Source organism: Caloenas nicobarica, chromosome 1, assembly GCF_036013445.1.
Source record: "Caloenas nicobarica isolate bCalNic1 chromosome 1, bCalNic1.hap1, whole genome shotgun sequence".
Classification (NCBI taxonomy): domain Eukaryota; kingdom Metazoa; phylum Chordata; class Aves; order Columbiformes; family Columbidae; genus Caloenas; species Caloenas nicobarica.
The window spans coordinates 11,382,886-11,397,133 of NC_088245.1; the positions used below are offsets into that span (position 1 = coordinate 11,382,886).

A 14,248-nucleotide genomic window follows, 5' to 3' on the forward strand; every position below is an offset into this window, starting at 1 on the left:
TGGCAATCAACTCTTTTGAACAATGTTTGGGTTCAGTTCAGGGGATAGCATGGGCCAGGGCCTGTTCCCAAATGGTTTTCTAAAAAGATCACCCAATACGGCGCGGGGAGAGGACAAGGAGGGAAGAAAGCAACATAATTCAGCCATAGAGATGTGAGCCATGCTGTGCCTCTTGCCCTCATGGCCTGAGAAAGAAAATGGGTTATGCCTCATTTTATTTACTGCATAAAGACAGCCTAAGGGATCCAAAAACTTCCCTCTAGCACATCATTCTGACTCTTATCCCTACTGTTAAATACAGAACTTGTATTTCTCTTTTCCCTTTGCTTCCTAGGAGAAAAACAAACAAACAAAATGAACAACCAAGCCAAAACAAAATAATAAACCAAACCAAACAAACGAAAAAACCCCACTCTTTTATAGATACAACCTAACTGGTTCAGGACTGTGTCCGTGGAAGTCCTGAATCCAGCAGTTCAGCATGACAGATTATGGACCAGAATTTAGGTGAAGCTCTGTTCTTGGTGCCTCCTCTCGGCTAATCCTAGGTAGTTTCCTAATTAGTGCACTGGGTTTTCTGATCGTCCTCTGAAGTTCTGTTCTCGGTTCAAATTGGTCATAAATACCTTCTGGTCTCAGTCTGTAGCAGAATCCAAAATCATTTTCAGATTTCTGCCTGCAGATGTGAAGACAGTAAGGAAAAAAAGGCATTTGCAGTTTTAACTGTGGCAGCTTGAAAACCACATAACAACAAGACCTATGTCAGAAAAGCACCAAAATGATTAAGTGGTTTAAAGGCTCTACTTGCAAGGGATTTAGAAGACAGGGTGCATAGTGGGATACAGAAAAACAGTTTTATGATTTTATTCAGAAAAATAGGCTTGGTAGGTTGTCCTTTTATTTTGGAAGTGTACCTATTAAATATAAACCACAAACAATTTTTCATCATATCTGATAACCTATAAACACATTAGTGGAAAAAATAATTTCCTGCATCATGCTGGAAATACTGAATTATTTATTCTCCTTTATCACAGCTTCTCTTTGTCTATAGTGAAAGAGATTATCTGTAAATCTTTACCTGCAGTTATAAAGGCCAGATTAAAATACTCTGAAATCATATTGTCATTATGAACACTGAAGTTGCAGGATTTGATGAGATCAATTTTGATCTCAGTAATTTTGGTTTATCTAGTGGTAGAGAAAGATGCAGTCTTGCCATTTTTACATGATAGACATAAAATTATGGGATTCCTCTTGCCTACATGTAGTTTGGTAAATTAATTGGTAAATTATCATATTAATCTTGATATCTGATTCCAAAGGTTGGTTAATCTCCTCCTAAACACACTAATGAAGAGATGCACAAAAATGGCTTTGAGAGGTCTCTCATTGCAGCAGCACAAAATTCAAGAGAAGTAATTTGTCTGTCAAGAAAAATGCATGTTCATCCCCTCTGAACCGCTTGCAGAGTGGCTGCAGTTTCTGGGACTGTCGCAGACCCACGCAGATTGCCTACGCATACCTGCAGCGGTATAAACAGCAAGAGTGATTTTTGTGCTTAGTTACCACCTCGAATCAACTTCACTCAGGCTGTTAATTTTCTGTAATACTCATACCGTGATACACCCAAAGGAAGAGTCTAATTTAATCTTTATTTTATTCCAATAGCAAAATGATGAAATAAGTGACTGAGATTTGCAGGGAAAGCAGCCTTTTCACGGGCAGCTCTTCATTTTTATCTTTATCACAACTCTCTTGAGTGCCATTATCCCCTAATATCTGTAGCGGTCAGGATCCTTCTATTCACCTTGATTTTTATGAGCTTTTTCTGCTAGAGAGAAAAAATGAAAATAAAATTAATTATATAATTAGGGAACAGGATTTTCTTCAATACAGCACTTCATCTATTTTCTGTAGCTTTGTTTTTTGTCTGGCGCTTTCTCTGATCAGGATTTGGAGTTTTGCTTGTTTTTCTTTGATGTCCTTCATAGGTTCCTAGGGTAAGTCACATTGCAAGGGACCTCAGGAGGTCTCTAGCCCAATGTCAGGAATAAGATCAAGCCAGGTTGCTCAGGGCTTTATCTAGTCTGGGCTTTAAAACCCCAGAGGAGGCAGACTTCACAAGCTCTCCAGGTAACCTGTACCACTCACCGCCTGCCTGTCCTTATATTAATTCCGTACTTGTTTTGCTCATTAAAAAGTATATTGCTCTACTATATACTGTAAATGAATAATATAAAGAATAAAAGATGTTGTGTTCTGTCCCCGAGATTAGTTTCAGAATGTGAAAAGTACAGAGAACTAGCTACCTGTTAGCAGCAAATGGATGTATTCCTGACAGGACTGACATAGCTCTGGACTTGTACTCTCACTGGTACAAATCAGGACTCTTAGATTTCAGTACTATATCTGACCAGGATGGCAGAGCACGCTGGTGCCCATCTCTATTTCTTCTCCATTCTAAGGGTACAAATTTTCTAGAAGGACTTTACTTGGAATAATCCCATTGAAAATCAGGAAGCATGACAGCTCCTGTTTGCTTTTCTGAATCTTCCATCGTTTTTTACTGATTGGAAAGTTCTGTTTATTTATTAAGAGAATAAATGGATCTCCTCTGTATGGAGGCAAGGTTGCCCTTTCCCTGGGAAATGGTTTGGGGGACAGAAGTGTCCATCTGCTGGTGTGGATGGTAGAGAGCAAGAGTCGTAGCAAAAGGAGCCAGGAACCTGCAGTGTATGCAGAGCCTAAAAGGCTGCAGAGGAGCACAGAGAAGAAATAACCAGGGCTCGGCGGTGATGGAAAACAACTCCTTGGGATCAAAGAGTACTTGGCAGTTTGCTTCTGCTCAGAAATTCTCTTGGTTGAAAGCAAACTTGAAAGGAGGGACAGGCAAAGGGAGAGGTGCTCGTATTCATTGTGTCTGATCTAGTTGCTCCAAGAGCATAAATTCCCTATTAAACGTAATTAAATCTGTCTTTTCTAGTTTAAGCGCCTTTTGTCTTCTTTGGACAGACGTCTATAAGGAAGAGGTATAGACAGATGCATCTCAGTTCTCTGGCTGACTCTGTGTCCTGTCACAAAAAATGTTAGTGCAGAGCATGTTTTTTTGCTAAAATTGGCTTGTTTAATTTGACTTGCTGACTCATTTTTCCAGCTGGTCTGTCATTCTACTCAATTCCAGATGAGAGAATAGGAAAAAGAAAACTCTTTTGAATGTTCCACCCTCTTGCCAAACCAAGTAACAATTAAAAACTCCAATTTTCATTGCTGTTCTTTATCTCTGTTAATTATCCAAGGAACAGTAAATCAGCTATATTGTCCTCTGCTTGTTGTCAATAATTTAAATTCTAAGTTCTTTATAGATTAGTTGCAGATTTAACATGCTACTTTTTTCTCTAAATTACATACCATTTTGCAACTTGAATCCAATGCAGTGTTTCATTTTTATATTTGAGATCAAATGCTAGACAGTCCAGTCTAATTGACTCGTGTTTTATACACACACAAACCCACATGAGACTGTCTCAACATAATTAGTTGCTTTTAATCCAGAAGAGACATCAGGTCATTCAACTATCTAACTAGTGGCTTTCAATGGGGTTTCTCTTATTGCTCTGTAATTTTGGGGAAGAATGTAATATGAATCAAGTGTTCAATGGACACTAAACTGGGACCGGTCATGAGTCCAAAAAAAAAGAATAGGGGTATAGTAGATAGGAACCTTGTGAGCTGAGAGATACTGATAGAAAATAACATTGTGATATTCAGCTTGGAAAAAATAGATGGTAATTAAATAGAAACAGAAAGATCTACTGGAAGAGTTACATCTGACATTTTGTAGAAGAGGTCAAGAACAAACGGGATGGCAAATGTAACTTGAATTTACAGCATGATGCACTATTAACAAATGAGGTGATGGCATATCAGGTGAAGTCATGTTTGCACTATCAGTACTGATATTTTCAAGGTAATAGATATTTTTCAGCTATGTCTGTCCATATGAACTAGGAGAACAAAATTTGACCATCACACATGTACAGTCATTACCATACATGTCTGTGTAACTAGAACTATAATTGGCTTGACTGGTTACTGAAAAATGATCCTGTATGGGATAGTGTTATTAGTTTTATTGAAAAACTTCCATTTTTATCTGTATTTTAAAAAAAAAGCATGTATCTCAATCAGCATTCAATGCAGTAGAGTAGTTGTTTTAATTCTGCTTTTAACTGCAGAAACAAAGGGTTTGCATGGATAAAGCAAATCAAAATGTATTGTTAATTAAAAATGGCATCAAGCACAAAACTTTGTTCTCCCTCCTTGCATATAGGGGTCAACACTAATAAAGTTGCTTCAATTGCTAACTGCTGACTGATGATTTGGAGCTATTGCTACAGCTCTTGGTTAATATATAAGCTCTGATTATGTCACACGATTTTTGTTGCTTATTTGATGAATAAAGGTTTGGGTAATAGTTGAATGTGCTAAATAATCTTATTATTATTATAGATAATCATTTTAAAACTTAGCACTGAGCAGTAGTTTAAAGGAGTATCTGCAATTTTATATTCTGAATATTATTTAAAGAAAAACTCACCTTATTACTCAGTTATAGCCTGCATGTAAATTAATTGTATTATGTTTTAATTTTAAACATAGCAATCAAGTTCCATAGAAAGGAATTCATATTCTGATTTTATCTTGTGATCTGTGATTTGTAAAGTGAAGCAGTAAAGTTAAACATCCAAAAAGAAAGAGATTCCTGAAAAGTAAAGTCACTCTGGTCCTTGGACATTCCTTCAGAGGGACATGAGAGCAGAAAATAGCTTATTAAAACTGTTGGGAAATTATTTTTCCCACCTTTCATAGGAATGCCCAGCTTTGTAGCAAAACATCAGCCAGAATCTAAAACATATTTGTGATTTTTCTGTGTGTCTTGTAGGATTTTTAATTTGCGTACAGCAATACCAGTTTTTGTTATCATTTTTCTCATTCAAATCAGACAGTTCGCATGGAAAATAATTTCAGCTGAGAATCCTGCTTTCAGTCTAAAACTTTGATAGAATTTGGTGAGTTCTTCTGAAGCCATGAGTCCCCTCAGTTACTGACATACGTTGAAGTAGCATTGGCTAAATAGAATTATGCTTACAAAACATATAGCTTTAATGAGTATGAAGAGCTTAAAGTGAAATATCAAAATATCAAAAGCTTAACCCTTTATGGAATTCTGTTAAACTAATTTAGTGGTTTTATTTGTAAAAGAATAAAAATCTATTTTCTGTAGTATCTGAAAATTTAATATCTTTTTTCCCTGAAATTATTTTATATCCTAAAAAATCCTGGTTTGCATTGCTTTGAATTCTACTGCCATGTATATGTTCATTTAAGTACCTTGTGAGCATCTAATATGGATAGGAGATTGTGGCAACTAGTTTAAGAAAATCCGAAGAGTTATCATTACCACCCTAGGACCAAAAAACAGGACAGTAATTAATGTAAGAGCTTTAAAGTATGAAAGATATATGAGAGAACATTCTTCCTGAGTTCTACTTCATGGACCAAACAATAAGAATACATAAAATATCATAATAAAAGTGTATCTGTTATCATGATAAAAAAAGGAAAATTCACAGTTTTCTTTTTCTGTCGAAATGTATGAAAAAATAGTATTTTTAACCTGAGAGTCACACCTAGTTAATGACATATAGTTACGTTATATGCATTGTTTTTCAACTTGCATAGGTACGTGTGTTCACATTTTCTGTTGGTCAACATAATTACGACAAAGGACCCATACAGTGGATGGCCTGTGAAAATAAAGGTACCGTGTTTTTATTTGAGACTATTCTTTGCTAGAGACTTGGATAGGCAATATCTTTTTTTATTTTCTAAAAATTGCAGTTCTTTTTTCAGTCTGATTTTTAGCTTTATTGTATTTTTTTAATAAAAGTTCTAGAAAGTTATTTGAAGCCTTAATGTGTATATGCATATATGTGTATATAAAGAATAAACCTGCATATTTATTTCTGATTAATTTATTTAAAACTTTAAATTATAAGAAAAATATCACAGTATTTTTTGTAATAATGATACTAAGATATTATGGTTCAGTTTTGAGAATTCTTGTTGTAACAGCCATCTATGAAAAGATGGAACTGATGACAGATAAGAAATTAAGCAAAGCTGTTTTATATTAAGGGGTCTGGACAAAGGGATTTTTTGTTTGGTTAGTTGGCTGGTTGGACTTCTTTCTGTTTTTCTCCAAAACTTACAAGGGACCAGATGACTTGCATTATTTTTCCCTTTTTTGATGAAAACATCAAAATTATTCTTGCTGTTATTTCTTAGCTTCTAAGAGCTTGTCACATCTTTTTGGTTCGGGTGGATTTGTTTGTTTTTCCGGATGTCTTTATGTAGGGAAAAAAAAAGGCAAAAAAGGTGAAAGTAAGGTAATAAAATGCTTTCTCCTAACGTGAAAAATGTGGTCAGAAACATTTTAAAAGAATGTGAGGGTATCTCAAATACCTTACAGTATAATTCTGGAACAAGAGCTAAGAGATGAATACAGGTAAACAGAATATAGAGAAATTATCAAACAATATTTTTTAATATTTTAAACAGAGTAATTGCCAGGCCTGACTGAAAATACAGGTATATTTTAAGGATCAGTAAGAAGCAAGAAGTGAGAGGTGGGATAGATTACAAAGGGCCTTGAAAATTAAGACTGCTGGGGAAGAAGGAGAAGATATGATTCACGGGCATGAGAATAACATAAGCCGAAGATGAGAATAACATAAGCTGAACATAAGAATGAAAGAGAAAGATATAGACACAGAAAAAAAAGATATAGAAGAATCCATAGGCTGTATGAATAGCATACATACCATAGGGTCGTGAATCCCTCAGTATGCTGGCAAGTTATGCAGAAGATACTGCATCTTCATGAAGAGCAGATTGTATTGTTGGATAATTACAGAAAATCAACATTTGTTCTTTTGAACAGGGATTTTTTAACTAACGTCTTTGTATCTCAAAATACCGTGTGTAGTGAAGTCCATTGTTTTAAAACAAATGAGGACCAGCTGGCTTAAAGCATAACCACCTATGTCATCTTATTATCAAGGCAAAATGATCATAATCTTCTGTCCAAAATTGATGTGATTATTTGTTTGCATATCCAAAGCAGCAAGGTTTTGTTTAAATTTTCCTTAATTAAAAGTTTTACTCTATTATCAAGTCACGCATTTCTTATGGCAAAGTAAGCGACTAACCTCGGTACTCTTACCTCTCCAGTCCTCCCCAGTCCCTTCCAATTTGACTTAAAACTTGTTTGGTCTGAAACCGGATGTCTGTCTGAAAGTGCCCGTCTTTTCAGTCTTATTGGTTCATATGGGCAATATTTTCAATTTGAACCAATAAGTGATATAATCAATGATGAACAAAGACATTTCTGATGTCTGGTTAGAAGAAATACAAGCTTGATTTTTGCATCTTTTCTACAACTCTGAACTTCACTGTTGTGGCAGACTGCAGCTATACTTGCATTCCTGTATGTATTCAGCATATAATTATACCGTTGCCATAGAGTATTAAAATGGCCATTAGTCATTTTAGTTGCACATCAGAGTAACTGAGAATTCAGCAGTACAAATTCAGCACATTATCTCAGCTTTAAAAATCACAAAGATACACGTTGCATGTTCTTAATGCTTTAGAGTAACTAGCTTGGCCTATATAGCATGGGGACCCATCGTATGTGGCCATGCATTGTGATGGCGTGTACTAAAAAAGTATTCCACTGATATCTGATAATTTCTATAAAAATAAATTAGAAATTACAAACTAAATGAAATTCCTATATTATAGTAAGATGGCATTACTTCTGTTCCAAATTTTAGGTTATTATTATGAAATTCCGTCTATTGGAGCCATAAGAATAAACACCCAGGTAAGTGTGTTGGCCAAATGCAGATACAGTTGTAACATGATAAAGTGGAGTAATTTCTGTTCTTAAGTATGTTTAATTTCACCTCTGTTCGAATCAATTGAATTTTATGATACATTACACTAGAATACAGAGAAAAACTAAGACCTTCTTTTGCATATGAAGTATTATTCTGTTAAAGTACTCTAATTTATTTATTTCTTTTTAGTAGTTTCAGTGAGCCAATTTACAATGTGATCCCTGCTTCCATGGCCAGCTGGCCCAGAGCAGCTTGCATGGGTACCAGTCCTGCTGGCAGAAGCAGGTTGACCATGTGCACATAGCAGAGCCTTTGGAGAGATCTGTGTCCTGCAGACCTTCTCTGCACAAGGATTATGTTTTGGGCTCAGTTTTCCCCCTGGCCTTACATGGTGCCTCTTTGATCCTGAGACATGGCAACGATTTTTTTTTTTTTAGAAAGCTCTATAAACCCAGTAATTTTTTGTAACGTGTCTAGACATTTGTAGTCTGGCTCCTGCCATACTTACAGCATGATTCTAAGGGTTTGTATCAGGCAGAGAAGGCTGTGGATGTGTGTGAATGCACAGTCCTGCTAGAGAAACAGTGACCTGGTACAATCCTGCTCATGGGAGAGGTTCCTAGATTGATCCAGCCAGTCTGGGAGGGACACAGCATCTTTTCTTCAAAAAGGATGCAGGATAGTTTTAGCAGCCATGTATGTTGATAATTAAGGGCACGGGACTCTGGAATTATACCGTGTGATCCAAACTGATGATGTAGATGAGCAGGTATTTTTGGTTGTCTCAAAGTCCATGTATACACATGTCCAGAAAAGCAGAGAAATATCACAGCACTTCTTTGTCCTTCCAAGGCCAGCATGACATTTTTTGGCAGAAAATGTGTCCTTTTTTGGCTTGAATAAGAGTCCTTTGATTCTGTTAAACTCTTCCAGATAGTGTCTGGCAAGAAATATCCCTAATAAGATCAAAAGAATAGAAAAGGTTGAAGACTGAAACAAGTTTGACTGCATCCGCTCCCAAAACAGACCAAAAGCCTGACATCTCATAAGATCACCAGCTTTAGCTGTACTCCGTGACTGAAGGAAGATCGGAGTTAGGTTTTAAAACTCTGACTTTTTTGTGTCTGTAGAAGTTATGCAAGTTCTTGCTGTAGGCGCTGCTACAGTACTCAACATCCATTGCCCACTCTCTCTTCTGGGTTAAAGGTTCTGCAATCTGCTTGTAATTTAATTATGTCATTAGCAATTAATTTTGGAACCTAAATAGTTGTAATTCTCACTTTGTGGAAAGAGAGCAGTGGTTATGGATGTGTAAGGTCCGTGTAACTGAGACTGAAATACAGGAATTGCGTTGGCAGTAAATACTGCAAACTGAAGACGAATTTGTTGGGTAGTGTAATTTAAAATAAATAATTATATACTGCTGCTGTATTAGTTGTGAAATTTGACTTTTTTTTTTCTTTGTCTTTTCATTGTTTTTATTTCATTTTTTTTTATGCTCTTTCTGGACTTGGTCTAATAACTGTCTTCTGATGAGTTTATGACACTTTTTGGCAGGAATATCTGGATGTTTTGGGAAGACCAATGGTTTTAGCTGGAGAAAAAGCCAAACAAGTCCAATGGACAAATGTCTACCTGGATGCTCTGGTATGATCTGTATTTATCTCAAGTAAAGAGAGAAACTTATCAAATCGGTAGCTATTGGGGTCTATTTTTCACATTCCTAAGGACTCAATTTCCTACAGTTCCAAACACAATATTCTTACATTTCCAGCATCTATATACTTCAATACAGTAATTTTCTTAAAAGCTATTTCTAACGTGTTAGTCATTACTTGCACCTAGTATCCTCCTAAGTGTCCTGAATTTTAACAGAGAAAAGCAATTAATCCTACTCACAGATCTTTAAGTGTAGGCCATTGTCATCCAGAAATTAAAAAAAAAAAAAAAACAACACAAAAAAAGCCACAACAGAAGAAAATAATTTTCCAGTGTTGTACCTGTGCTGCACTAGAGGTCCTGTCCCTGGTGTGGAGTTCTTTTTTTTTTGTCAATGTTACTGGGTGTTTGCACAGATTTTTAACTTGGATCTCTAAACTATCATAGTTACTGTAATTACTTGTTTGCTCAAGGTAATGATTACTTTATTTGGACAGTGTGTATGATGGGGAAATAAACAAAGAGATACATGGAATGCTTTCCTTACTGCTGAATTTATCACTTCAGTCTTGTAAAACAAACATATTCAGGAAACTACGAAATGCAAAGTATTATTAGCAGCAATCTAATCTGTTGTTCTACATAACCTTCTTCTGAGGAACTCTTATCTAGGCAAAAATTACTACAAAGTGGTCATCTGGAATCATGTATTTAGACAAGTTCACATGGTCATTGCAAGTCATGTCAAAATCCATTTCTGACCATCAGTCAGTGTTGCTGTGAAATTTGTATCAGCTCAGCATAAAACTGAGCGTGACACAAAGGAAACAGCTTTTCTTTGGAATTTCAATGGCCAGAAGTTCATTAACCATGTTTTCATGGATACTATTGAGGTACTTGCTGGAAACACAAAGGATGTTATAAGGAAAGTTCATATGTTCTGTACATATCCTGTTGTAAATCCAAATCTAAATTTGTAACTAATGATAGAAAGAGATCTCTTTAATTAAGTAGAATGAGTGATACCTTCAGACTTCTGTTGTATTGCTTTATATTTTCAGTAGGTTCATTCAAGTCTTTCATTCAAACTTTTCTGCATTCATGTGTTATGTTTGTGTATCAGTAATTATCTGTGTATATAGATATTTGTGTGTATGCAGACATGTAAATGTAGAAAAAGTAGGACATGTTCTTTCAACTAATATATTTTTTAAGTGAAGACCAATCCAAGATAAACTGTTGCAGTGAAGGCTGAAATTTGTGGACTTACTCATCACAGATATGATCACAAAGGCACAGGTCTATCTAATCCACTCTGGAGCCTTTTCTGGATTCTTGGTTTTAGCAGAGGTTGGAACTAATTTGTCGCACTGGTTCTTTATCTGAAATTCCCTAAAGCAATTCTCTCTTGTGGGGCTTGTCCTTCTCCTGCTTGGGCCTCACCAGACTTTGTCCCATCCTTTTTCTCTTACTGTGCAGAAGCTGTTTTGGGGCTAAGGCTAAAATAATGCAAAGTTTATTATTAATACTTGAGGCCACATTTGAAATGAGCTTAAGTTCAGGTTGTGAAATCTTAAAGAAGTACTTCCGTTTGATGCTGTCTTTGAAGACTGTCTTCAATAATTTGATGTATTTGTGGCAGCTCACACCTCTTTTTTTGCCCTATTCCTTTAGGTTCTGTTACGGTATTACTCTGGCCTCACTTTCTGCAATATATTCTCAGAATTTTCAGATACTTTTAGGTTTACCAGTTAGTCGTAATTTTTTCACAATTATTGTCCTCTCTAACTGTACATTTTTTGGAGGAGAGATGGTGTTGTCCACCATACATACCCCTCCTGTTTCATTATGTGTCTCCAATGCCACTTCTAAAAATACGCTCCTCTCTCTTTTTTTTTTTTCCCTGATTCATCTCCATTTCTTAGTTCTCTTATTTTCCTAAAAAGTCTACTTCTCCTTCTCTTAACCTTGCTTGTTGTGATGTTACTAACTCTGACCTCACCACCTTTCATTTTATACACAAACTTAAGTTCATGAAGGATGGTTTAAAATTCAAAGAGGTACTACTAGACTGAGAAAATGGAGAACTGATTCCATGAAAGTGGTTTAGTAAAGTATTTTAGCTTATTTTTTTCTAATGAAACAAAGGCAGAGAAGTGATATGATTTCTTACTAAAGTACATGGAAGGAGTAAGCATCTGTGGAGGGGGCGGAAATTTGAAATTAAAACCCAACATTAGGAAAAAAAAAAGGTTGGAATCTGCCTGTGGACAATTTCAGATGGAAAACAGATCCTTTCAGACTGTCTAAACGTATGGTTTTCTGGATCCTATTTTCAGTATAAGTTGTAAAAAAACAGATTTCTTATATCTTCCCAAATAAGTGTAAATCCCTTGCTTCAGTACCAGAAGAGTCAATGTGATTTTGTAGAACTGATGATGGACATTATTGCAAGCCACTGAAAAGTAGTAATGATAGGAAAGTAGTAGTATTACCTCTTGGATTTTTCTGCTGATTTTGCCTGTATGTATTTATTGCCTACCTGTTTACCATCTCTAAGTTTGGTTTCGCTTTCTTCTTTTCATTTTCTTTTTTTTTTTCTTTTTGTTTTCTTTTTTTTTTTCCCCTGTTTGTTTGTTTGCCCCTACTATCTGGAGTTTTTAATATAGTGGGAACTGTAGCTGTAAACATATTTTCATAACATTTATTTTTTATTAAACTATCAATTCCTAAGCTGTTGCATACCATCTATATTTAAAAAGAAATTTATTATTCTCACTAACACATGGACAGAAAAAATGTAATTTTAACTTTCTATGCATAAAATCAATGAAGTGGTATTATTTTTTTCCCTTTTTTTTTTTCAAGCTAAAACTCAGTGCTCTAATCTAGTGTTTGGCTAATATGTTACAGTTCGATATTCGTTATTTAACTAAAGACTATTTTTCTCCCCTCTGTATGTGATTATTTCCTAGGAGCTGGGCCTTGTGATTACAGGAACTCTACCTGTCTTCAATCTAACAAAGGAACAAAATGACAAAAGAGTAAGCTGTTACTTGAATGAAAAACAAACAGACAAACCAACTGCAAACAGCAAAAAACCCCACAACAGTTATTTGAATTAAATTTAATGCCAGACTCCTTGAAAAGTGTGTATTTCCATAGAGCTTTCTACAGTTTGTGTCCTTCATCAGAAACAAAGGGATCATCTCTAGTTGCCTGATAACCTCCCAGGAACAAGAAAATGCAGATCACCCTTTTTGTAGTTCTGAGTTTCAGGATATGACATCCCTTGATCTATCTCTGTTACCTGGAGGCAGTGGGAGTGCATTAAGTGCTCAATAGATGGGGCGTATATGATGATATTATTCAGGCCTTTTTAAGAAAGGAAACTCAGATATATTTATAAGAAGTCTGTGAAACTATGACATTTCAAGGTAAAAGGCAATGATGCAGAGACTTTAAATTAGTTGTTTGTAATGATAATAGAAAATAGCACAGTGTACTTAAATTAAAATCTAAGTATTAAATAAATACAATTCCCTATCCCTATTACAGTCTGATAGGGAATTAATTTATGTCTTTTTCACAAAATCAAAATGTTGCTTTTTTAAAATCGGACCTAAACCATGCTTTACAGTGTGTAGTACAATACTGTCCATTTGGTGTGATACTCATGTTCATTCAGGTCAAAATATATGGAAGTTTAGCCAAGATATTCTTTGATTCAGTTTCTCAGATATTAAATAGACTCAGAAGGAATAGATATGAATTTGGTCACATCTGTTTCTTTTATTTACTTTCAGAGTAGTTCTCTTAGTTTCCTTTTAAAACCAAACCAAACCAAAATGAAAGATTTCATAATCTTAATTACAAGATAATGCCTGGAATTCACTGAGTCCAGTTGCAAAGTAAGCGATGTTGCAAAGTGAGAGACTTATCAAAGAATGTCTTTCTAAGAAGTAGAACAGTCATGGTCTAGTACATAGAACATGGATGGAACAAGAGGAAAACCTGAAACTGCTTGACTTAGGTCTCTACATGAATTTCAGGTTACATACTGCAAGGTGTGTCTTCCAATACATATTCCAAATTTATTTAATATGGAGAAAGGGTCCAGGTGGTACTATGTAAATGATTACCACCCTTTCCTGTAGTAGGAAAATAAATTACAAGTAAAGTAAAAGTAGCGCCTGAGTCCCTGATTTCAAATGCTGATGATTGTTATAGTCACGGATTTTTGTTGTTGTTTTCCTTCATCATGCCATTGCCAAAAGAGGTTACTTGTTTTTGGGCTCTTAGGAATTTCTCAATTTCTCTATGCATGTGATAGTAGCTCTATATTGGTGCTAGTAATTTAGTATCTACATCATTGGCAATATTAATGCGTCGGGTTTGATTTCACCTGTTTTGTTCCCACATTTATTGTTTATTCATAGAAGAAAGCATCCATATTCACCTTCATAAAAGAATTTTTCATATTCTGCACTAAATTCTGAATGTATTGAATGTTATTTTAAATAACTTGGATATTATTTAAAAAATAATAGGCACATAAGCAACTTTTAAAGTAGTATCTGTCAAAAGAGATGAAGGCAAAATCAAAATTCACTGAATGTTGC

General features: G+C 35.2%; 1 protein-coding gene across 1 annotated transcript in view; it reads left to right on the plus strand.

Annotated features, from left to right (window-relative positions):
• The window catches only part of CACNA2D1 (calcium voltage-gated channel auxiliary subunit alpha2delta 1), a 408,307-nt gene that overhangs the window by 340,764 nt on the left and 53,295 nt on the right, over nt 1–14,248 (plus strand). Inside the window, exons 13-16 of the mRNA XM_065643236.1 lie at nt 5,746–5,824; nt 7,902–7,951; nt 9,525–9,614; nt 12,602–12,670. Of these exons, the coding sequence (XP_065499308.1) occupies nt 5,746–5,824; nt 7,902–7,951; nt 9,525–9,614; nt 12,602–12,670 (288 nt within the window). The remainder of the gene's footprint in view (nt 1–5,745; nt 5,825–7,901; nt 7,952–9,524; nt 9,615–12,601; nt 12,671–14,248) is intronic.